The following is a 20,146-nucleotide window of genomic DNA, read 5'->3' as shown; positions in this document are numbered from 1 at the left end:
GCATGGCCCCCCCCCCCCCAAATACCCCATGTTCCCTCTCCCCCATGCTCCTGTTGGGGGGTTGAAAAAGGAGGGGGGGTAGGGGGTCCCTCCATGCCAGAAAGCTGCCAACCCCCCACTATTTAACTTTTGGGGGGGGGGGAAGTGGGGGGGGGCACAGCCCAGCACATGCCGGCCCCAAACCCACCATTCCAGAGGGCTGGAGCTGCAGCGGGAGGAGGTGAGGGGCTGGGTTTTGGGGAGGGGGGGGTGTCCAGGCATCCTGTCCAGCCGGGGGGATGCTGTGTGTTGCCAAAGCCTCTGTGCATCTCCAATAAAGCGTCTCCTGCACCCCTGGCTCTGCTCTGCCTCGTCTCTCCCCCGCACGCGTGTCCGGGCAGCTCCCGGCGCCGCCAGGCACCCGCTTCGCCTCCCTCCCCACCAGGACAGGGGGGGTGGTGGTGGGGGGGGTCCCCCAGCATCCGTAGCACCGGTTTGGCTGCTCCTGATCCCCCCTCCCAGCACCATAACGGGGGTCTCGGGGTGCCCAGTGAACCCCCTGTCCCTCAGCAACTGCAACACCGCAGCTCATGAGGGGTCCCTGGGTGCGCTGCGGGTCCGTGTGGCTCGGGCAGCACAAGGGGTGCACCAACCCCAACCCCAACCCCCGGGGTGTCCCATCCCCTTGGTGCAGGACTCCCCCCCACTGACTCAAAACCCATCACAGAGGCCCCAGGTCACCCCCACCTCTCCTCTGTGTCCAAGGCAAGGGGGGGGTGTCCCCAAAAGGCACCATCAGCACTGACATGGGGACAGCCCCAGGGTGTTAATCAGGGTGGGGAACATCCCCGTCGAGCTCAGCACTTCTGGGCCTGGCACCTGGCCACAGCGAAGGGTGCAGCTCTGCCCCCCCCACACCCCCACCCCCTTCCACCCCCCCCACCCCCCTCCTTCCTCCCCCAGCACGAGTTTCAACATGAAAACTAATTAGAATAGAGTGGAGTCCTGGCACCCTGGGCTATGAGCTCATCAGATCAGGCACAGCAGGGCTGGGCAGGAACCGGCCTTTGATGGGAAACGCCGGGATGCCGGGAGGAAACGCACCGTGACTCAGGACACGCCGCCCCGGTTCAGCGGGGTCCCGGCTGGGGAACGTGGGGGACACCCCAGCCCTGAGCCACGGCGTGGCCAACACCCTGCTTCTGGGGTGCCAGGAGCACCTGGGCTTTGGGGAAACTGAGGCACGGGCAGGGAAAGACACACACCCACCCACCCCTCCTTCATTGCAAAGCCCACGGGGCTGCTGCTCCCTGCGCAGGGACAGGCCTGGGATGCAATGAGGTTTGCAAGGGCTCTGCCGTGGGAACACGCTGGCTGCTGGAGGAGGTTGAACTGCGCAAACCAGAACCTGTTTGCCCAGGATGGGACACGTCACCTGGAGCAGAGCCGGGGTGCAAAGGGGATTAACCCCTGCAACCCCCCCTCCAACACCCCAAGTCCTCGCCTGCACCCTCCCCCCAGCCCCACCACAGCACCTTCTAGAAGCAGAGGTGGGTGCTGCCTTGGCCCTGCTGAGGACCAGCTCGGGCTGTGATTTGCTCGGCAGGTTGTGGCTGAGCTGGGGGGGCCCCCGGCGGTGTTGGGGAGCCCAGCCCATTCCCAGGGGGGAGGCCAGCGAGGGGCCTCCGCCTGGCCCCGAGCGCTCCCAGCCTGGGAACCAGCCCCACACCTGTAATTAGCCAAACTGGGCCCGGCCGACGTGAAAAACGAGCCAAAGGCTCTCACTGGCCCTTGACCTGGCTGGGGACACGAGCAGCCCAGGCTGGTCAGACTCGAGGGGGGGAAGGTGGGAGCTGGGGGTGCCAGTAGCTGCTTCTCGGGGCTGGTGGGTGTTGGGAGGATGGGGGGGGCTCTGTCAGGCTCCCAGCAGTTACCCAATTACAACAGCACCCAGACTTGTGGCGTGGCTGGGCTGTGTAGGAGGATGATGCTCCCCAGCCTCCCAGCCCATCCAGCAGCTTTTCAGGGCTGGGAAGGAGGCCCCCAGCCCCCTCCCGTGAGAGGGTTGAGCACGGGGTGTCCCCTGGGGTCTTCCCAGCCCCATTTCACACAGAGGTGGGACCAGGCCAAGGGGCTCATGGAGCTGTCAGGACCCCCTTCCCCATCCCCTGGCTGGGATGCTCTCAGCAGCCCCCACCCCGCAGTGCTGCCGGTCCTGAGCGGGGCTGGGGGGACCCACAGCCGGGTCCCCCCCCACTCTCCCAGCCTCTCACCACCCAGCTCTCCCCAGTCCCTCCTCCCTGGTGCTCACAACCTCCCCACAAGGCTCCATGCCCCAGGCCAGGGCTGGCTGGCCAGACCTCAGCCACCACCGGCACCTCCCTGGGGCGGCGGCACCCACCAAGGACGCCGGCGCTGTCACCGGACAGGCGCCCCGGGGTGCTGCTGGGATGGCCCCGGGTGCCCCATTTGGGGGAACTTGTAATTTTTGGAGACTTTTCATCCTGAACCAGGCAGCCTTTGAGCAGGAGCCCCGTGACGGAGCCTGCACACCCCAACCTTCCCCGGGGCAGACGCTCCTGGGGTCACGCTGGCCCCATCCTCTGGATTTTAGCCCATCATCACCCATCCCACAGCCCTGGTGAGACTCCCAAGCGTGGGGCTGAGCCCTGACCCCACCTTGAATGGCCAGGGGCTGCTGAAAACACTCAGCATGACACCCCAGTGCCCACACTTCCACGTGGCTGGCTTGGCCTGATCCAGGCAACTGTGTTTTGGGGTACCCCCCTGCAGCTGCCTGGGGGTAACCCAGCTCCTGGGCACTCCTGCCTCCCCAGCAAGCAGCTGCGGGGCAACGTTGCCAGGTGGGATGTACAACCAGGGCTCTGGCAACCATGGTCTGGCTACAAGGCAGGATTTGGGGCTGGAAGGGATGGAGGGGACACAGCAAGGCCCAGCTCGGTGCCTGCAGCAGAACCCAAGCCCCTCCATCCCAACAAACCTGACCTGCCACAGTCGGTCCTGCCCAGGAGGTCCCACACAGGGCTGGAGTGGGCTCAGCCTCTCCAGGCACCAGGCTTGGAGGGGCCAGGGCTGGTAGGACCAGCTCAGCAGAAAGCCTGTCGTGTCCCCCCCAGGGATGTGCCTGGTTGGGGTGACTAATCCTGGCCCTTCGCCCCGGCCGATTGCTCAACGGGAGCGACAGGAGCCAGAGTGTCACCTCCCTCAGCCCCGGGAGCCTTGGCGAGGCCGTCCCCTCCCAGCGTGGGGACATGTGGGTGCAGGAGCCGGTTGGGTTTCACCCCAGGGCTCCCCAGGCATTGCTGCGAACCAGGAGCACCCAGTATCGTCCCTGCTGAGCTGTGGGTCCCAGCTCAGCCCCGTTTCCAAACCCGGGCTGCAAAGAGCCCCTGGGGGTGAAGTCATGGTGCTTTGCAGGCTGCAGCTCAGCCTTCCCCAGCTCAGACCCAGCAGTTCCCTGAGCAGAGGGGTTTCCATCACCACCTCTGCCATGGCCAGGCTGGGGCTGAGACAGAGCCTGGGAGTTCCAGTAGAGCAGCCAAGCAGCCACAAGAGCTGTCGTGGCTCCTGTGCTAACTCCAGCCTGACCTGGCAGCGCCCTTTTAAGCTTCCAAATCCCTCCAAGTCACAAAAACCCACCATAAAGTTCCCATGGTTTATGTCTTTCATCCCCTTGCAGCAGCTGTAGGGCTCAGAGATGACCAGGCCAAGCCCATGAGGGGAGCAGGACAGGGTGCTGAGCAGGGTGCAGGGAGCTGCACCCCTGCCCGTCCCACAGGTGACTGGGAGGGAGCGGGGACGAACTGCTGGGTATGGGCACCTCGCTGCCCTAACCCCAACCTCCCCCTCTGCTGCCCTCACCCCAACCTCCCCCTCTGCCACCCTCACCCCAACCTCCCCCTCTGCCATGCCCAGGGGCCTGGCTGTGCTCTGCAGCTGTGGTGCCAGGGTGGGAGCTGCTGCCGGCACCTGGGGCAGCCCCAGGATTTGGGATGTGGGGAAAGCAGAGGAGAAAAGGCAGCTCAGAGAAGGGAAGGTGGCTCAGGGCCGTGCAGGTGAAAGCCACACTCCAGCCACACGGGTCCTTCCTGCCCCAGGACAGCCCAGCTCACAGGGTGCAGCCCCTGCCCCAGCCCCCAGCCAGCACTGCCTGGTCCCAGGCAGGGCAGAGGGGGGGACGTGCCGAGCGCGGCAGCGGCTGCGCCGTTCCCGTCCCCACCGGAGGCTCCTGGGGCTTTGGAGCTTCTTGGGTTTGTTTATTCAGGTTCAGCAGCCTCAGCAGATGAAAGGGAGACGCCAGGTGCTTTATTAAGAGTCCATCATTACTGAGCAGGGGAACAAAAAGCAACCCAGGCCTCTTGCTGTCCTCCTGGGGCCAGGGCAGCGGAGTCACCCTGCTCCAGCACAAGCCCCACGCACGCTCCTGCCCAGGAACCCCAAAGCTTTTGTCCCACATTTTGCTGCTCAAACTGCTCTTTCCTTCCCTGGCTCGACTGTGGCCGTGCTGGGGAGGAGGAGGCATGGCACAGGTCAGCCCCCCTCACACTGGATCTCCCATGCTGGGAGGCAGCTCCTGTTCTCCTGTTCCAAAAGCCAGACCCAGGTGCCTGCAGCCAGCTCAGCACAGGGGGGCTGAAGCACAAGAGGTCAAACCCTCCCAAAGGCTCCCTCTGCTCCCAAAGGCTTCCTCTGGGTCCAAGTCACAGGATCCCACAAGCTCCTGGCAGGAAAAGGAGTGGTGTGAGAGCTGAGAGGAGCCCTGGGAAGAGGTGGGTGTGTTACAGATCCATCACTTCTTCTTCCACAGCTTTGTCCTGAGATTGCACATACTTCTCCTGCACTGCAAGCGTGCTGATAGTGCAGTAATTAAGGAAAACAAGGGGCTGGGCTCAAACATACCCTTCTAAGGAGCTCTCAACACGCTGGGTGAGGAACCAGCCCCACACTCGCCCGAAGGCTGAGGGAACAGAGCTGCACCAGCAGCACCCCAGCTCCTCCTTGGCTCTGGCTGATCCCAGCCCAACAAGGACAGGGGAATCCACTGCATGGTTTGGGTGAGGTGGGATGAACCAGCACAGTGAGAGAGGGAGGAAAGGTGTCAAAAGCTTCCTCCCATATTCAGAGTATCAATCAGGGACCAACTGTGGCTCTGGTGTCTGCTGGGGTCAGGGCTGAGCCTGGTCCCACCACAGCGAAGGCAAACACCCAGCCCAGCCCCACCTCAGCCTCTTCCCCACAGAGGGAGAAAGTCAAACTCAGCAGAGGGAGAGGGGAGAAGGATACGAAGTGAAGTGGAAATCAGCTCCCACTGCTGCTGACATCAGAGCTTCCAGGCTCCTCTGCTCCTGCTCTCCGAAGGAATAGCCGTTGGCTTTGTCCACCGCCTGCAGCACCCGCCGCACGCTCTCCTTGTCCTGCAAGGGAGGGAGGTGACACAGGGATCCTGCTCTTCCCTGGGGCCAGCAGCTCACACAGGGCTTCACCCTGGATCTTCTCTGGGCTCCGAGCCACCCACACAGCACCCAACACCCCACGGACACCACCCAGCTCCGAGGCCTGAGGGGCTGTAGCACAAACAGGGGCACCCCCTCCCCACCCTGACTACACGGTGGCTGCCACCCCTCACCCCCTTTCATCCCCACTCAGCCCATTTGCCTTTGCTGACACTGCTGCACACTGCAAGTCCTCCTCCCACAGGAATTCCTCCCAACCATTCTGCCCTCCCCCATTTAAGGAGGTGTGGGGAACAGGCTGCTCAGCTGTGAGATGCAGGCAGAGAAAAGCTGAAGGAAGGGGGAGGATTCATTCCCTGGGACACAAGGCCCACGTAGCCCCATCTCATCAGCCTTTCCCCTTCCTTTGGCTGCCACAGATCATTTACAAGGCTGGGAGTGTCTCACTGCCCATCCCCAGCTCTTTGGGGCTGAACCTTTCAGCCCTCGTGGCTCCAAGCAGAAGGTAACCCAGCCACCCTGACCACATATCCAACGTGCTGGTTCTCTGCCCTGCTCCATCACCTGGATGTTGAGGGGCACAAAGGACACCAGGCTGTAGTCCTCAATCACCTCCACCAGCTTCTGGTTGAGGCGGCGGTAGTTCCTGAAGAAGGGGTCAGCAGCCAAATGCTCAAGCAGGTAAGAGAGGTCCAGCACCTCGGTGTAATAATCCAGGTTGAAAGCTGTGAGGGAACACCAAGCAGCTCTCTGAAGATGGTCAGTCAATACCAGGGCTCCTAGCACAGCCTATGCCACGTGGAGCTGCTGAGATCAACTCCAGTTCCCCCAGCACCTCCCAGTCACACGTCCTGGCCCCTTACCCAGCTTCCCGTACTGCTCGATCAGGTCCAGCTTGGAGAGGACGTTGACGTGGGGCAGCTCCACGTGCAGCATGGTGGAGAGGGAGGTGCAGAGGACAGAGATGAACTTGCCAGGGTCTGTGCAGTAGTGGGAATCCACCAAGTGCACCGCAGCCAGCTGGAGAGCAGAGGCACAAGGGGACAGCATGGGTCAGGCCCGGGGACTGAGGTTTCTGGGGCAGCTGGAGAAGCAGCTGTGGGACAACCTGCCCTGTTTCCCCCTTGATTCCCAAGATACCACCACCCCTCTGGCTGCTGCATCACCCTGGGGTGGGTTCAGAGATCTACAAAGGGGAGTCAGCACCCTGGGTGCTGCAGCAGGGCCGGGGCTTACAGCGGTACTGGAGGACACTTAAACCCAGACCTGCCCCCTGTCCCTTGGCCCAGGGCTTCCTTCTCCACAGATACAGTTCCAGACACTTGTCTGAGCTCTGTGGGGTTTGGGGGGGTGGGAGCTGGGGGTAACTCTCATCCTAAACACCACCAGCCCTCCCAGAGTGCCCCCTGCCCCACAGGAACGCTCAGGCACAGCCCCACCCCAGAGCTGCAGCTCTGCTGGGAGAGCCAACTGCCACATGGTTTGAAATGCTCATTAAGAGTTAAATTAACGAGCAGCTTGGTTCCCTTGTGCTTTCTGCAGCTGCAACAACGTGGTCTGAGGCCTCTGTGAAGTCTCTGCCTGCCACACAAGGTCGCTGGGTGCTCCACAGTCCAGGGTGGCTGAGTCAGAGCCGTGGGTCCTGCGGTGCCCCAGCCAGCTGAGGGCCCAGGGGCAGGTGTGAGCGCTGTGAGCAGCCACTGTGAGCAGCCACACAGCCAGGGAACCACCTTATTTTGGCAACTCCACCTTCACACAGGCCTGTTTGAATGAGAATCAGCCCCAACGTGCAGATTCCCAGCGACATCCCCAGGCAAAGCAACCTGCCCTTCTGGCTCTCTCCACACAGGCCCTGCACGTCCCCGGCCCGAATGCAAACCAAGTGCAGCGTAAGCAGCTGGGCTGGGGCACAGGCTTCTCCCCTCTGCTGCCTCCTCTGCACCTCCCATTGTGCAAGGCAGCTCAGAGCACATACTGCAAGGCAGAGGGAGGCTGCAGGAGAGCCAGGGAGAGCCTGGGATTCAGCCTGGATTGGGTGGGGAGCCAAGGGATCCTGCTCACACATCATGGAATCCCAGACTGGGCTGGGTTGGGAGGGACCCCAAGGGTCACAGAGCTCCAACCCCCTGCCACAGGCAGGGACACCAACCTCCAGGCCTGGAGCTACACAAGGTTGCCCAGGGCCCCAGCCAACCTGGCCTTGAACACCCCCAGGGATGGGGCACCCACCCCCTCTCTGGGCAGCCCCTCACCACTCTCTCTGCAAAGAACTTCCCCCTAATATCTCATCTCACCCTTCCCTCCTCCAGCTTCACTCCATCCCCCTTGTCCTGCCAGTCTCTGCCCTTTAACAAGCTGATTCCCCTCCTGTTCCTCTGCTCCCTTCAGGGACTGGGAGGCTGCAGTGAGGTCCCCCCACAGCCTTCTCTTCTCCAGGCTGACCCAGCCCAGCTCCCTCAGCCTCTCTCCATAGGGGGGACCTCCCCACTCTGGAATGCAGCAGCCACTGGGATAAACCCCACAGGGTGTGTGGAGAGGGGCCCGTGGCACCACCAGAGAGGGGGGAACAACCCAGGTTTCGGTTGTGGTGACCCCACCACACCAACTGCCCCACAGCCCCCCTGTGCCAAACCCTCCGAGCAGAGCACGGGGTGCCACACCTCTCCTTCCTCATCAAGCTGTTCCACACACAAGGGCGAAGAGGTTAACGAAGAAAACACTCATTAACACCCACAACCACAGCCAGGAGATCCAACCACGCAGGGCAGAGCTCGCAGGCCCCTGGCAGAAGCACGTGGGGTGCCAGGTGCTGGTCCCAGCTCTGAACCTACCCTGAAATTCCACTTGGCCAACTGGGTGAAGACATTCTTCAGGGCGTTGTGGTGGGTGTAGAGCTCTACCTGCCCCGGGCAGTCAAAGAGGTAGTAGTGCCCCTTGAGCTCAGCCAGCTTCTCCTGCAGCCAGTCAGAGTTGGCCTCCAGGTACTCCATGCAGTAGATCAGCCCCCCGTTGGGCCCCAGCTTCAGAGTCTCCATCACGTCAGGCAGGGTGATGAGCTGGGCGATGTCCAGGGCGCACTGGTAGGGCAGGACCTCGTTGGCAGGGTCCAGGTTCACCACCCTCACCTCACGGCCCATCCTGCCCAGGAACTCCTGCATGCCCTGGCAGTAGGTGGTCTTGCCAGAGCCCGGGGGCCCGATCACCACCTGGCCAAAGGCCACCCAGCTCCCCTTAGACATGGCGGCTCATTTCCTTCTCCTGCTGCTGGCTGGAAGGGGAAAGAGCCCCGTTTAGTGATGGGTCTGTGTTGGTAGGAAGGGGATCTGCTGGAATTCACAGCCAGGGAGCGGGAGGAGAGGGAGGGAAAGTGGCACCTGTAACTGCTGCCACGGGGTCCCCTCGCTGGATGGAGCCCCACGGGTGGACTCACAGCCACCCCCCAGCTAAGAACAGGCTCAACCCCCCAAGCAGACCCCCAGGGCTGTGCCCACAGGATGCAGATCCCAGCTCCTGCCCGTGTGGGGGGTGAGTTTTACCCCAGCTGGGGCCTTCCTGACGTGGCAGCGCCCACACCTTCCCTCCCACACCCCAGCATCCCTCCCCTCTGCTCCTGCACAGCCCTTCCCTCCTCCACATCCCCTCATTTCCCTCCTCCACATCCCCTCATTTCCCTCCTCCACATCCCCTCATTCCCCACACATCCCCCCTCTCCCACACACCCCTTCCCCTGCCCCTTGTCCCTCCCTAAGTCTCCTCTTCCTCCACCCCCCCCCCCCCCCCACTTTGCCTGTACCCCCTCATCTCCCCAGGGCCCCTCTTCTCCCCCAGGCCCCCCTTTCCCCCTCTTTCCCTCATGTCTCCCCTTCTCCTCCTCGCCTCCTTTCCCCCCACTCCCCCTGTCCCCCCCAGACCCCCTTTCCCCCCCGTACCCCTCTTCCCCCCCCTCCCACCCACCCCGCAGCCCACACCCCCTCATCCCCCCTTTACCCGCCCCCCCATCTATCCCCTTACCCCCCCCGTACCGCCCCGTTCCCCCACGCCCCGTCTCTGCCCCCGAACAGGCCGCTCCTCACCCCGGCAGCCTCAGGCCGCTCCCGGTAGGCCGCACGCCGCCGGTACCCCCCCCCTACCCGCGCATCGCATCCGGGTGACGGCGAGGTGCGACAGCGCCCCCTAGCGGCTCGGAGGGACGCGCGCTCCTTCCAGCGCCGGGATTCGAACCCGGGACCCCAAGGCCGGAATCGGCCTTGGGGTCCCGGGTTCGAATCCCGGCAGCGGCCCCTCTCACCGGGGCACCGTAACGAAGCCTCTTCCCCCCCCCTCCCTGGGTCTCCAGCAGCCATGAACTACCAGCTCTGGGTTTGGGGAGGGGTTTGGTTTCAAGGTGACTCAGCCTAAAGGTTGATCCAGGCTTTAAAAGCACCAGTCAGGAACAAGAGGGGGTTTATCTCCCCTGATTTAAGGGGCTGTTAGAGGGGAAAACAAACCCACCCAGGCAATCAGAGAATCACAGGGGTTGGAAGGGATCTCCAGAGCCCATTGAGTCCAACCCCCTGCCCAAGCAGGGTCCCTGGGACAGGGCACACAGGGCGGTGTCCAGACGGGGCTGGAATCTCTCCAGAGAAGGAGACTCCACAGCCCCTGGGCAGCCTGTCCCAGGGCTCCCTCACCCTCACTGGGGAAAAGGTCTTCCCCATGTTGGTGGGGAACTCCCTGTGCTCCAACTTGCAGCCATTGCCCCTTGTCCTGTCCCCACAGACACTGAAAAGGGGCTGCCCATTCCCCCTGCATCCCATCCTTCAGATATTGATAAACATGAATAAGGTCCCTCCTTAGTCTTCTTCTCTCCAGGCTGAACAGCCCCAGCTCCCTCAGCCTTTCCTCCCAGGGCAGATGCTCCAGGCCCTTCAGCATCTCTGTCCCTCCTCTGGACTCTCTCCAGGAGATCCCTGGCTGTTTGATCCCAGGGAGCCCAGCACTGGACACAACACTCCAGGTGGGGCCTGAGCAGGGCAGAGCAGAGGGGAAGGATCCCCTCCTGTGACCTGCTGCCCACACTCCTCCTGATGCCCCCAGGATCCCCTTGTCTCTCTCAGCCCCCAGGGCACACTGCTGGCTCGTGGCCACCCTGTCACCCACCAGCACCCCCAGGTCCTTCTCCACAGCGCTCCCCTCCAGCAGGTCACCCCCCAAATTTTTGTCAGGAGGCTGTATTTCTTCCAAAAATAAATAGCTATTTATCTATTTATCTCAGCTCCAAAGCTGAGACCAGGAGCCAGCCTGTGCTCAGCAGGAGGAGAGTCACACAGTCCGTGCTCAGGGTGACAGGGCTGCGTGTGACGCCCGGACAAAGGCCATGTCCTGCCTGTACTTCATGGCAGTGGGTGGCTGGCGCCTCAGCAGCTGGTCCCCGCTGTCCCTCGGGTCAGGCTCGTCGTAGATGGTGGAGATGAGGATGGGAACGTCCCGACGGGGCCTCTTCACCTTGCTGAACGTTGGGAGTTTCTCCCCGTGGTACCTGGAGGGACACAGGAAAGGGTTTTGGTTCAGCAGGGTGGAGGCAGCGGGATAAAATGCCACCCAGCTCGTTCCCTTCACGGGCTGCAGGGCAGAAGGGGACCCACACAGGGCACTAAGGATTCCTCATCCTGCTCCCTGCTGTCAGACGGCCCCAGAGCACGAGGCCAGGCAGGAGGGGGTACTTACCCCAGCCCCCTCTTGCATCTGGGGTTCTGCCCCTCGTTGTCCAGAGCTTCAGCCATTCCAGAGTTGCTGCTCCCCAGCCCCAGCCCCTCTGTCCAGCCCTGCTGCTCCAGCACCTTCCTGCCAAAACCCTGGAAGAGAGAGGAGGGAAAAACCCCAAACAAACCATCAGAGAGTTGGGACAAAACTCCTCCTCATCTTCCCAGAGCCTTCCTGCCCCACACCAGGCACAGCCTCCCCTCTCCCCAGCTCGTAGCCAGAGCTCACCTTGGTGTGTCTCTCAAAGGTGCCGATCTGCTGCCCTGACACTGACCCATCCTCCAGGCCATCCCGCAGCCGCTGTTCCAGCCGCATCTGGACCAAGTCCCGAGCGTCCTTATCCCCTCCATCTAGGGAGAAAGAAGTGAAAGCCAGAGCAGCACAGCTGTGGGAAGCTGCTCCCTTACCCTCCTTTGTTCCCTTACCCTCCTTTCCCCCAGGAGCACCAGGCAACAGGGAAGCAGAACCTGTTTGCTGGCAGCTCTCAGTGCCAGACAAGGAAAGCGCCGTTCCAAGCATGCCGACGGCTCGGCTGCTTTCAAAGGATGCCAAAGAGTTCTGTGGGGTCAGGACTGCCCAGCCTCCCTGCTTTCCCTGGGGGGGAGTTTCACCTCAGGTACCTTGGTCATAGTAGATGCTCATGTCCACGTCCCAGTCATCTGCAGTCTGCTCATCAAAGTCTGCAGGGAGAAGGAGAAACAGCGGTTTGGTGGTGATTGTGCTGTTTGCTAGAGGCCCAACCCCTTGTTTTCTCTAAAATATGGGAAGGAAATGGTCTTAGAAGGCTCCACAACCCCCCACACTGGGACAGCAGGAGGCTAGTGGGGACAACAGGTGATTGGATTGAGCCCCCACAGCTTCTGTGACCAAGGGAAGGTTTCAGAAGTGACAGCAAGACGCCCACACCCAGGGCAGCTCCGGGTTATTCCCCATCTCCCCACAGGGCTGGGGACACCCCCCCAACACACACAACCCCAACTCCTGGGGGGTTCAGCCTGTAGCTCAGTGTTACCTCCATCCTCCTCCTGCCAGTACTGAGCATCAGTGTAGAAGACCAGCCCAGAGCCACCCTTCTCCCACTTGAGCTCGACTTGCTCCTCGAAGAGCCGCTCCCGCCGTGCCGCGTCCTCGTGCAGCGCCGCGTGCCGCTCCCACTCCTCACACCCATCACTGTCCTGCCAGGGCACAAAGGAAAGCTGGGGGACACCAAGGACACACACACAGCCTCCTCCCTCCTTCCCCAGCAGCTGAAAGGCTGGCACAGGCTGCCCAGAGAGGGGCTGGGTGCCCCGTCCCTGGGGGTGTTCAGGGACAGGTTGGATGGGGCCCTGGGTGACCTTGTGTAGCTCCAGACCTGGAGGTTGGTGTCCCTGCCTGTGGCAGGGGGATGGAGCTCTGTGACCCTTGGGGTCTCCCCCAACCCATGCCATTCTATGATTCAGGGTGGCCGTGAGCCAGCAGTGTGCCCTGGGGGCTGAGAGAGACAAGGGGATCCTGGGGGACATCAGGAGGAGTGTGGGCAGCAGGTCACAGGAGGGGATCCTCCCCCTCTGCTCTGCCCTGCTCAGGCCCCACTGGAGTGTTGTGTCCAGTGCTGGGCTCCCTGGGATCAAACAGCCAGGGATCTCCTGGAGAGAGTCCAGAGGAGGGACAGAGATGCTGAAGGGCCTGGAGCATCTCCCCTGGGAGGAAAGGCTGAGGGACCTGGGGCTGTTCAGCCTGCAGAGAAGAAGACTAAGGAGGGACCTGATTAATGTTTATCAGTATCTGAAGGATGGGATGCAGGGGAAATGGGCAGCCCCTTTGCAGTGTCTGTGGGGACAGGACAAGGGGCAGTGGCTGCAAGTTGGAGCACAGGGAGTTCCACACCAACATGGGGAAGAACTTTTCCCCAGTGAGGGTGAGGGAGCCCTGGGACAGGCTGCCCAGGGGGTGTGGAGTCTCCTTCTCTGGAGAGATTCCAGCCCCATCTGGACACCGCCCTGTGTGCCCTGTCCCAGGGACCCTGCTTGGGCAGGGGGTTGGACCCCATGGGCTCTGGGGGTCCCTTCCAACCCCTGTGATCCTCTGATTCCCTGACCCAGGTGCTGCCTGGGGAAGGAGCTTGTCTCAGGCTGCTGCTCTCAGGCCCTGACAGGCCCTGTGCCCATGACCTCATCCCCCTGACTAATTCCACCTTCAGAGTCAGCAGACAGACAGTGGTGGAAAAAAAAACCCCAAACCCCTCCACATCACACCCACTTTGCAGCATGTTCCCAGCAGCCTGCCCAGCCAGGAAGGCTGAGATGCCCATTTAAGGAGCAGGGGTGCTGCACCCACAGCCAGCACTGGCAGGGAGTTAACTCAGCTCACCCTGATCCCTGCAGAGATTGTGTCAGTTCCAGAGAAGCAGCTCACTGGCACAGGCACAGGCCAGGCTGACAGCTTTACTGCCCAGCTCTGGGCACAGCCCTCTGGGGAAGATGTTAACCAGCCCAAGGAGGGACTAGAAATCCAGGGAAAGGCCTGTGAGGAGCAGCTGGAGGAGTCTGGGGGAGAAAGGAGTGGACTAAAAGTTGGCAAAGGGAGGGAACAAAGGGGTTCCCTGTGTCCCCTGCTGCTATGAGAAGATGATGGGACAAAATTGCAGCAGAGATTGAGCATCTCAATTAACTCTGGCAGAGCAAAGGGGAACAGCTTGGCTGGGGATCACACTGCTCTGTAATGAGAGAGGCTTGAGAGGGGCAGCCAGACAGGTGGAGGAGTGAGACAGTCCCCAGAGAGCCTGTCCAGCCTGGGCTCTGAGCAGCCTCTGCCACCAGCCTTGTCCCTTGCAGTGACTAAATTCAATCACAGCAGCATCCAGGGGGAACCATCTGTACAGCTCCACGTGTCTGCAGAGCACAGACCTGCTCTGGAATCTCTGGTCACCTCATCTACAAGAGCAGGGCTGGGCCCATGTGCCACACAGCCAGGCAGAGAGCTGCTCCAGCAGCACTGGTGCAGTGCTCTCACCTCCCCAGCACCCCTGGGGCTCAAACGCAGCCCCAGCCTGGTGCTCCCACCTCCCCAGCACCCCTGGGGCTCAGACCCAGCCCCAGCCTGGTGCTCTCAGCTCCCCACCACCCCCTGGGGCTCAGCCCCAGCCCCAGCCTGGTGCTCTCACCTCCCCAGCACCCCTGGGGCTCAGCCCCAGCCCCAGCCTGGTGCTCCCACCACCCCCTGAGGCTCAAACCCAGCCCCAGCCTGGTGCTCTCACCACCCCCTGGGGCTCAAACCCAGCCCCAGCCTGGTGCTCTCAGCTCCCCACCACCCCTGGGGCTCAAACCCAGCCCCAGCCTGATGCTCCCACCACCCCCTGGGGCTCCAGCCCAGCAGCCTGGGCAGGTCCAGGGGGGTTAATGCTGCTCACAGACCAGGTCCAGCACCACTCTCAGGCAGGTGAGGTGTTCCACACCACCAGAAGATCACAACACCGGTGCTGAGAGTCCTGCCAGCCCCCCCCCCCACAGCCCCCCCACTTACATCATCCGAGTGCGGCTCCTCTTCCTCCTCCCCCTGCCTCTCCTCATCCTCCTCAGGGCTGGCTGGGTGAGTCACCTCTGAGCTGGCCACCGGCTCCTCTTCCCCTGTGATCTCATCCCCTGCAGCAGTGTAAACTCTTTCCTCTCCAACGACCCTCTCAGCGTCCCGGTACTCAAAGGGCACGTTGCCATAGCGACGGGAGGAGCCGGTCCTGGGGAAATCCAGCTGCAGCTTCTTGATGACCCCTGGGGGCAGCCGGCAGGCCCGGATCAGCGCCAGGAACACGGCCAGGGGGGTGCCCACGTTCCCCTGAGGCATGAAGGGCGGGGGGCTGAACTCGGGCAGGTGTGTCAGGTCCCGTTCCGAGAGAGATTCGCCTGCAGCTGCCTCGGCCCCACCGCGGGGAAACGGCTCCGGGGCTGGGGGGAGAGGGGTGGGAGGGGACACACAGGGGGTCAATCGGGGCCCTCACGGCCAGGAGGGGGAGGAGCAGCCCCCACACCGGCTCTTCCCGCCTCATTTACGGCGCTAAGGAAACCCCGTGAGGGGCTTTCACCACCCGCTGCCCTCGCGTTGGCCGCTGGGACCCTCAGAGGTGCCACCCGGTACCCAACGGGCCTCCCGGGGGCAGCCGAGGCCCGGTCCCCCCCCGGGTTGGGCCTCCCGGGGGCAGCCGAGGCCCGGTCCCCCCCCCGGTTTGGGCCTCCCGGGGGCAGCCGAGGCCCGGTCCCCCCCCCGGTTTGGGCCTCCCGGGGGCAGCCGAGGCCCGGTCCCCCCCCCGGTTTGGGCCTCCCGGGGGCAGCCGAGGCCCGGTCCCCCCCCCGGTTTGGGCCTCCCGGGGGCAGCCGAGGCCCGGTCCCCCCCCCGGTTTGGGCCTCCCGGGGGCAGCCGAGGCCCGGTCCCCCCCCCGGTTTGGGCCTCCCGGGGGCAGCCGAGGCCCGGTCCCCCCCCCGGTTTGGGCCTCCCGGGGGCAGCCGAGGCCCGGTCCCCCCCCCGGTTTGGGCCTCCCGGGGGCAGCCGAGGCCCGGTCCCCCCCCCGGTTTGGGCCTCCCGGGGGCAGCCGAGGCCCGGTCCCCCCCCCGGTCTGGGCCTCCCGGGGGCAGCCGAGGCCCGGCCCCCCCCCGGTCTGGGCCTCCCGGGGGCAGCCGAGGCCCGGTTCGCCCCCGGGTTGGGCCTCCCGGGGCCCGGTCCCCCCCCGGTTTGGGCCTCCCGGGGCCCGGTCCCCCCCCGGTTTGGGCCTCCCGGGGGCAGCCGAGGCCCGGTTCCCCCCCACCCCCCGGTCCCCGCTCGTACCTGTCCCGGGGCTGAGTCGAACCCTGCGGACGAGGCAGCGGCCGGGCAACGAGGCGCCGCCGGGCCCGACCCAGCGCTTGCCCGAGTACATGCGGGCGAAGCGGCGGGCGCGGCCGGGCCTCACGGCCACCAGGCAGCAGCAAGTGCGCGGGGCCGCCGGTTCCCCGGGGCCCCCGGCCGGCCGGCGCTCGGGGCGGTGCCGGTAATGGAAGCAGAGGAAGCCGCCGGCCTCCACGAACTGGCTGAAGTAGGCGCGGAGCTGGGCGGAGCGCAGCGCGGCCGGGATGCCGCTCACCAGGCAGTACCGGCCGCCGCCGCCATTACCGGCGCGAAGGCCGCGCGCCGCCATCTTGCCCGTCCCGGTCGGCGCGACACGGCGGCTGGGCGCGCGGTGATGACGTTGGCAAACGAAGAGCGGAGTAGGGCGCCGCCTGGTGGCGGAGAGGAGCGCGGCGGGAGGGCGGGGGGGTGACCGGGGGTGACCGGGGCGGGGGGTGACCGGGGCCAGGGGGTGACCGGACCGGGGGGTGACCGGGGGTGACCGGGGCCTGGGAGTGACCGGACCGGGGGGTGTTCGGGCCGGGGAGTGACCGGGGACGGGGGTGACCGGGACTGGGGGGTGACTGGGGCCGGGGGGTGACCGGACCGGGGGAGTGACCGGTCCTGGGGTGACCTGGGCCGGGGAGTGACCGGAGCGGGGGGTGACCGGGGCCGGGGGGTGACCGGGACTGGGGGGTGATCAGACCAGGGGGTGACGGGACCAGGGGGTGACCAGGGGTTGGGGGTCCCGGGGAGAGACCGGGCTGGGTTCCGAGGGTCGCACGGCCTGGGAGTGCCCGGGCCGGGCTGGGGGGTGTGTTGACCGGCCCTGTGGAGTGACAGGCCCGGGGCAGGGGTCACGCAGGACACGGGATCCCCCGGCGATTCCCCAGCGGCTGGTGGTGGCGGGATGGTCCTGGGGGGGAGGGGTGGGGGGTTCTCCCGCTGCGTGCGGGGCCGGGCTCACCCTGGCATCCCGTGGGCCGTGACTCAGGCGTGTGTCACGGGGCCGGCGTGGCCCTGCGGGGATCATCCCGTGACTCAGGGGCACCCTCCCCCTGGAAAAGGGACGTCAGGGGCTGAGATCACCGTGGAAGGCGCCTGTCACCGTTCAGTCCTTCCTTCTGCTGGGCTGCCTGCTCCCATCGAGGTGTTCCTGGGGGTGACGGGGCTCAGGGGGGTGTTTACCCATCCTGCAGCAGACAGGACGGTGTTGGTGCCTGTTGGCAGCCACACAACCCCCCCAGGGGAGGCAGAGCATCCCCCTGTCACCTCGCTGCTGTGCTGGGTGCTCTCAGGGCAAGGCTGGAGCACCCAGAGAAAGGTGCAACATGTGGCTGGGATTCCACCACCCCTCTGAACTGTCTGTCTGTCTGTCTGTGGGGCACAGAGGGGCTCTGTGCTGTGGGCTGTTCATCAGCTGCTGACCCACACCTCCAAACCCACCACTTGAAAAGTCTCCACGTTCCAAAACGTAAAACACTTTATTAAAAAAAATAATTTACTGCATCTTATATACAACCCAGAGGAATATTGGCTCACAGACCCTGCTGGCTAGCCTTGGCAGGCTGCACACCGGAGCAGCAAGCTCTGCAGGCACACTACACCCGGCCAGAACCCCAGGGAGGGACGTTTGGTTCCCCTGCTAAACCAGCTCCTCTCATCCCTGCAGCCTCCCCAGCTTGTGATGGGGACTCAGCACAGCCCACAGCACGAGGCAGAGCAGGAGGGGAGCCAAGAGCTGACACCGTGGTGCCTGAGGAAGATCATTCGTCAGTGTTTCTAACATTTCAAGTGTGACACACAGACCAGGGCTTCACCCTGACTCAGTTCCAGCGCTCTGTAAGCCGTCCCACCGAGCACCCCCCGCTGTTCCCTGAGGACAACAGCAGCTCTCAGAGGCAGCTCGGCGAAACGCACACCGATTTCAGCGGGACAGGGAGAGGGAAAACCAGGAACGGGGCTCTAACCCGACCTGCCCTGGGACCTGTGGGCAGCTGAGGGAACCCAGCAGGGAAGGAAACCTGCCACCCACATGCTCCCTGCAACGCAGACACAGTGGGAGCTGCTGGAGCTGTTCCTCCATGTGCTCCAGCCCAGCCCAGCCAAATCCTTCCAGCCTCACCCCTAGGGCCACACAGGGCTCCCAGCAGCCTCCAGCCACTCCTGCCTGGCTACACAGCCCAGCTCTGAGCTTCGCTTGGCGTGGGGGGAGCGCCCAAGGCCGCCGGCAGCCCAGCGTGGGCGCTCAGCACGCCGCACGCGCCGCGGGGCCCGGCTGCCTGCCCGGCCTCTCGTACAGCATCTCCCCCAGGAGCTCCCCCATGTCCGCGTCGCCGATGACGGGCCGGAAGAAGAGATCCGTGATCAGGGAGGGAGGGGTGGATTTTAAGGTGGAGGCGATCAGCAAAAGGTGGCCAAATCGCCCCTGGTCCTCGGGGTGTAGGGGCTGCACCACCTCCTGCAGAGCTCTCTGGGCTTCCAGCTGCAGGCTCTCGATGTACGGGGTGGCTCTCAGCCCGGGGATGTCTGCCGAGGAAGGAGAGGAGGAAGAGTTGGTTGGTGGTGAGGGAGGTTGGGAAACAGCCCCAGGTCTCAGCCTATTCCCACCCTTCCCCCCGTTTCTCAGTTAGGGATGTGTGGGGGCCACTCACCGGGATCGAAGAGAATGGCTCCCTTCAGGTAGGCGTATTCCTTGGGGCTCAGATCCAGGGCCCAGAAGGTGTTGAGGCAGCGCTGCAGCTGCTGCACGGCAGCCAGAGTGGGCTGCGCGCGCTCAGGCTCCTCTCCTCTGCTCTGCCCATCCAGGAGGATCTTTTTGAGCATGCTGGGGGCCGGGGTCTCCATCACCTCGAAGGTGACCATCTCCTGGACCAGCCCCAGGAGGAAGAGGGGGACCCAGCAGCGATCCAGCAGCAGGAGCTGATCCTCTCGTGGCAGCAGGTGGAAGGACGGGAGGTTTTTCATGAAGCTGAGGGTTTTCACCAGCACGTTGGAGGCCGCCTGGCAGGTGATGTGGGGTGTGCGGAGGCAGACGGTGCGGTGCTGCTGGCAGAGGCAGCGTGGGTGGGTCGGGCTGTGGTTGAGGTTCTGGCTGTGGCTGAGGTTCTGGCTGTGGCTGAGGTTCTGGCTGTGGCTGAGGTTCTGGCTGAGGAGGCTGTAGAGGATGGCTGTGCGTTTGTCCTGCCCGTGGCACTGGCACCGTTCACACTCCATATCCATGCTGCTGCTGGTCACAGCTGAGCCGGGTGGTTGGATCCTCCTCAAAACTCCCCTGGTGCTACAGCAGACAGGAGAGAGCTGTAAAATCCCTCCCAGCCCCTCTGTCGCAGGCTGGATTCCACACCTCCCCCCAGTCCTGTTCCTCTCAGCCCTGCCAGCCCACAGCTGCTCAAACCGGCTCTTATAAAGCTGGGTCACCAGTGAAACACCCCTCAGCAGCCTTGACCGCTCTGTGATTAAGCGATCCTCAATAAAAAAGCAAACCAGCCGACCAACCCGACCAACCCCGGCTGATCGGTTGGGGCAGACGAGTTCACACGGCGCCAACGGCCGTTTTTCTCAATGAATGGCCAGTGGGGAAAGGAGGGAAGGGGGGGCGGGGACACGGGGATGGGACAGCCACACACAACACTCCAGGGGGTTGGGCGGCTTTATCGCGATTACCCAAAGAATATAAACAAAGTCATTAACCCAGCCCGTACCCTGGCACCAAGGCCCCGGCCCTCATGGGGCAGCGCTGAGCAGCAGGTGCCGCTGCCAGGAGGTTCACACACACACACACACACACAGAAGCACACGGGGCGGCCGTCTGCGCTCCACGGCCTTGGGAAGAGGAACCTGGAAGTGGGTTTATCAGCGGCTGTTTGCCTGACCTTGCTGACGGGAGCCGGGGGGGGGGGGGGTGCGGTGGAGGAGGAGAAACCCGGTGACCCCGCGGCGGCAGCGGCCGCTCCTCTCCGGGGGGAAGGGCAGCAGGCCCGTGTCCCCTGGGGTAGCTGCTCCCCGGGGCTCAGCGGCACCGCAGCGGGGCCCCGCGGCACACAGGCCGAGCCCCCCGGCCCGGCCACGGCGGCACCGCGGCGGGGGAGAGGCCGGACCGGGCCGTGGCCTGT

General features: G+C 64.1%; 3 protein-coding genes across 4 annotated transcripts; all 3 read right to left on the bottom strand.

Moving 5' to 3' along the window:
• Window positions 1-4,283: 4,283 nt before the first annotated feature.
• On the bottom strand, window positions 4,284-9,568 carry GPN2 (GPN-loop GTPase 2). 2 transcript variants are annotated; one of them, XM_084274216.1, is made up of 6 exons: window positions 9,527-9,568; window positions 8,285-8,721; window positions 6,317-6,473; window positions 6,018-6,178; window positions 5,284-5,414; window positions 4,284-4,851 (listed from the first exon to the last, which is right to left on the bottom strand). In XM_084274216.1, exons 2-6 carry the CDS (start codon window positions 8,690-8,692, stop codon window positions 4,779-4,781), a joined length of 930 nt encoding a protein of 309 aa, XP_084130342.1. In that variant the 5' UTR covers window positions 8,693-8,721; window positions 9,527-9,568; the 3' UTR covers window positions 4,284-4,778. The 2 variants fall into 2 exon arrangements, with proteins under 2 accessions (XP_084130342.1, XP_084130343.1); XM_084274217.1 differs by lacking the exon at window positions 9,527-9,568 and adding an exon at window positions 8,828-8,869.
• Window positions 9,569-10,666: 1,098 nt separating this feature from the next.
• On the bottom strand, window positions 10,667-16,341 carry GPATCH3 (G-patch domain containing 3; the record flags this gene model as incomplete). Its single annotated transcript, XM_084274146.1, has 7 exons — window positions 10,667-10,971; window positions 11,160-11,287; window positions 11,424-11,545; window positions 11,816-11,875; window positions 12,208-12,370; window positions 14,700-15,118; window positions 15,993-16,341. 7 exons carry the CDS (start codon window positions 16,339-16,341, stop codon window positions 10,770-10,772), a joined length of 1,443 nt encoding a protein of 480 aa, XP_084130272.1. The 3' UTR covers window positions 10,667-10,769.
• A 1,157-nt stretch (window positions 16,342-17,498) lies between these two features.
• Window positions 17,499-19,389, bottom strand: NR0B2 (nuclear receptor subfamily 0 group B member 2). The gene is made up of 2 exons (XM_084274221.1): window positions 18,686-19,389; window positions 17,499-18,560 (listed from the first exon to the last, which is right to left on the bottom strand). The coding sequence occupies exons 1-2, from the start codon at window positions 19,251-19,253 to the stop codon at window positions 18,280-18,282; spliced, it is 849 nt and encodes a 282-aa protein (XP_084130347.1). The 5' UTR covers window positions 19,254-19,389; the 3' UTR covers window positions 17,499-18,279.
• Window positions 19,390-20,146: the final 757 nt, after the last annotated feature.

This window comes from Gallinula chloropus (genome assembly GCF_964237585.1).
Source record: "Gallinula chloropus genome assembly, chromosome: 22".
Lineage (NCBI taxonomy): Eukaryota > Metazoa > Chordata > Aves > Gruiformes > Rallidae > Gallinula > Gallinula chloropus.
Note: the sequence above shows the minus strand (reverse complement) of the source record. Positions and strands in the feature narration are given on the sequence as shown.

Bases quoted from the DNA above. Each gene is read 5' to 3' on its own strand.
- GPN2 (XM_084274216.1), bottom strand. From the start codon at position 8,692: ATGTCTAAGGGGAGCTGGGTGGCCTTTGGCCAGGTGGTGATCGGGCCC. The intron at 6,474-8,284 runs GTAGGTTCAGAG...TCTGCTCTCCAG, and splicing joins TGGCCAAGTGGAATTTCAGG to CTGGCTGCGGTGCACTTGGT. The intron at 4,852-5,283 runs GTATCCTTCTCC...CTGCACTATCAG, and splicing joins GCTGATTTCCACTTCACTTC to CACGCTTGCAGTGCAGGAGA.
- NR0B2 (XM_084274221.1), bottom strand. From the start codon at position 19,253: ATGGATATGGAGTGTGAACGGTGCCAGTGCCACGGGCAGGACAAACGC. The intron at 18,561-18,685 runs GTGAGTGGCCCC...CTTCCTCGGCAG, and splicing joins AGCCATTCTCTTCGATCCCG to ACATCCCCGGGCTGAGAGCC.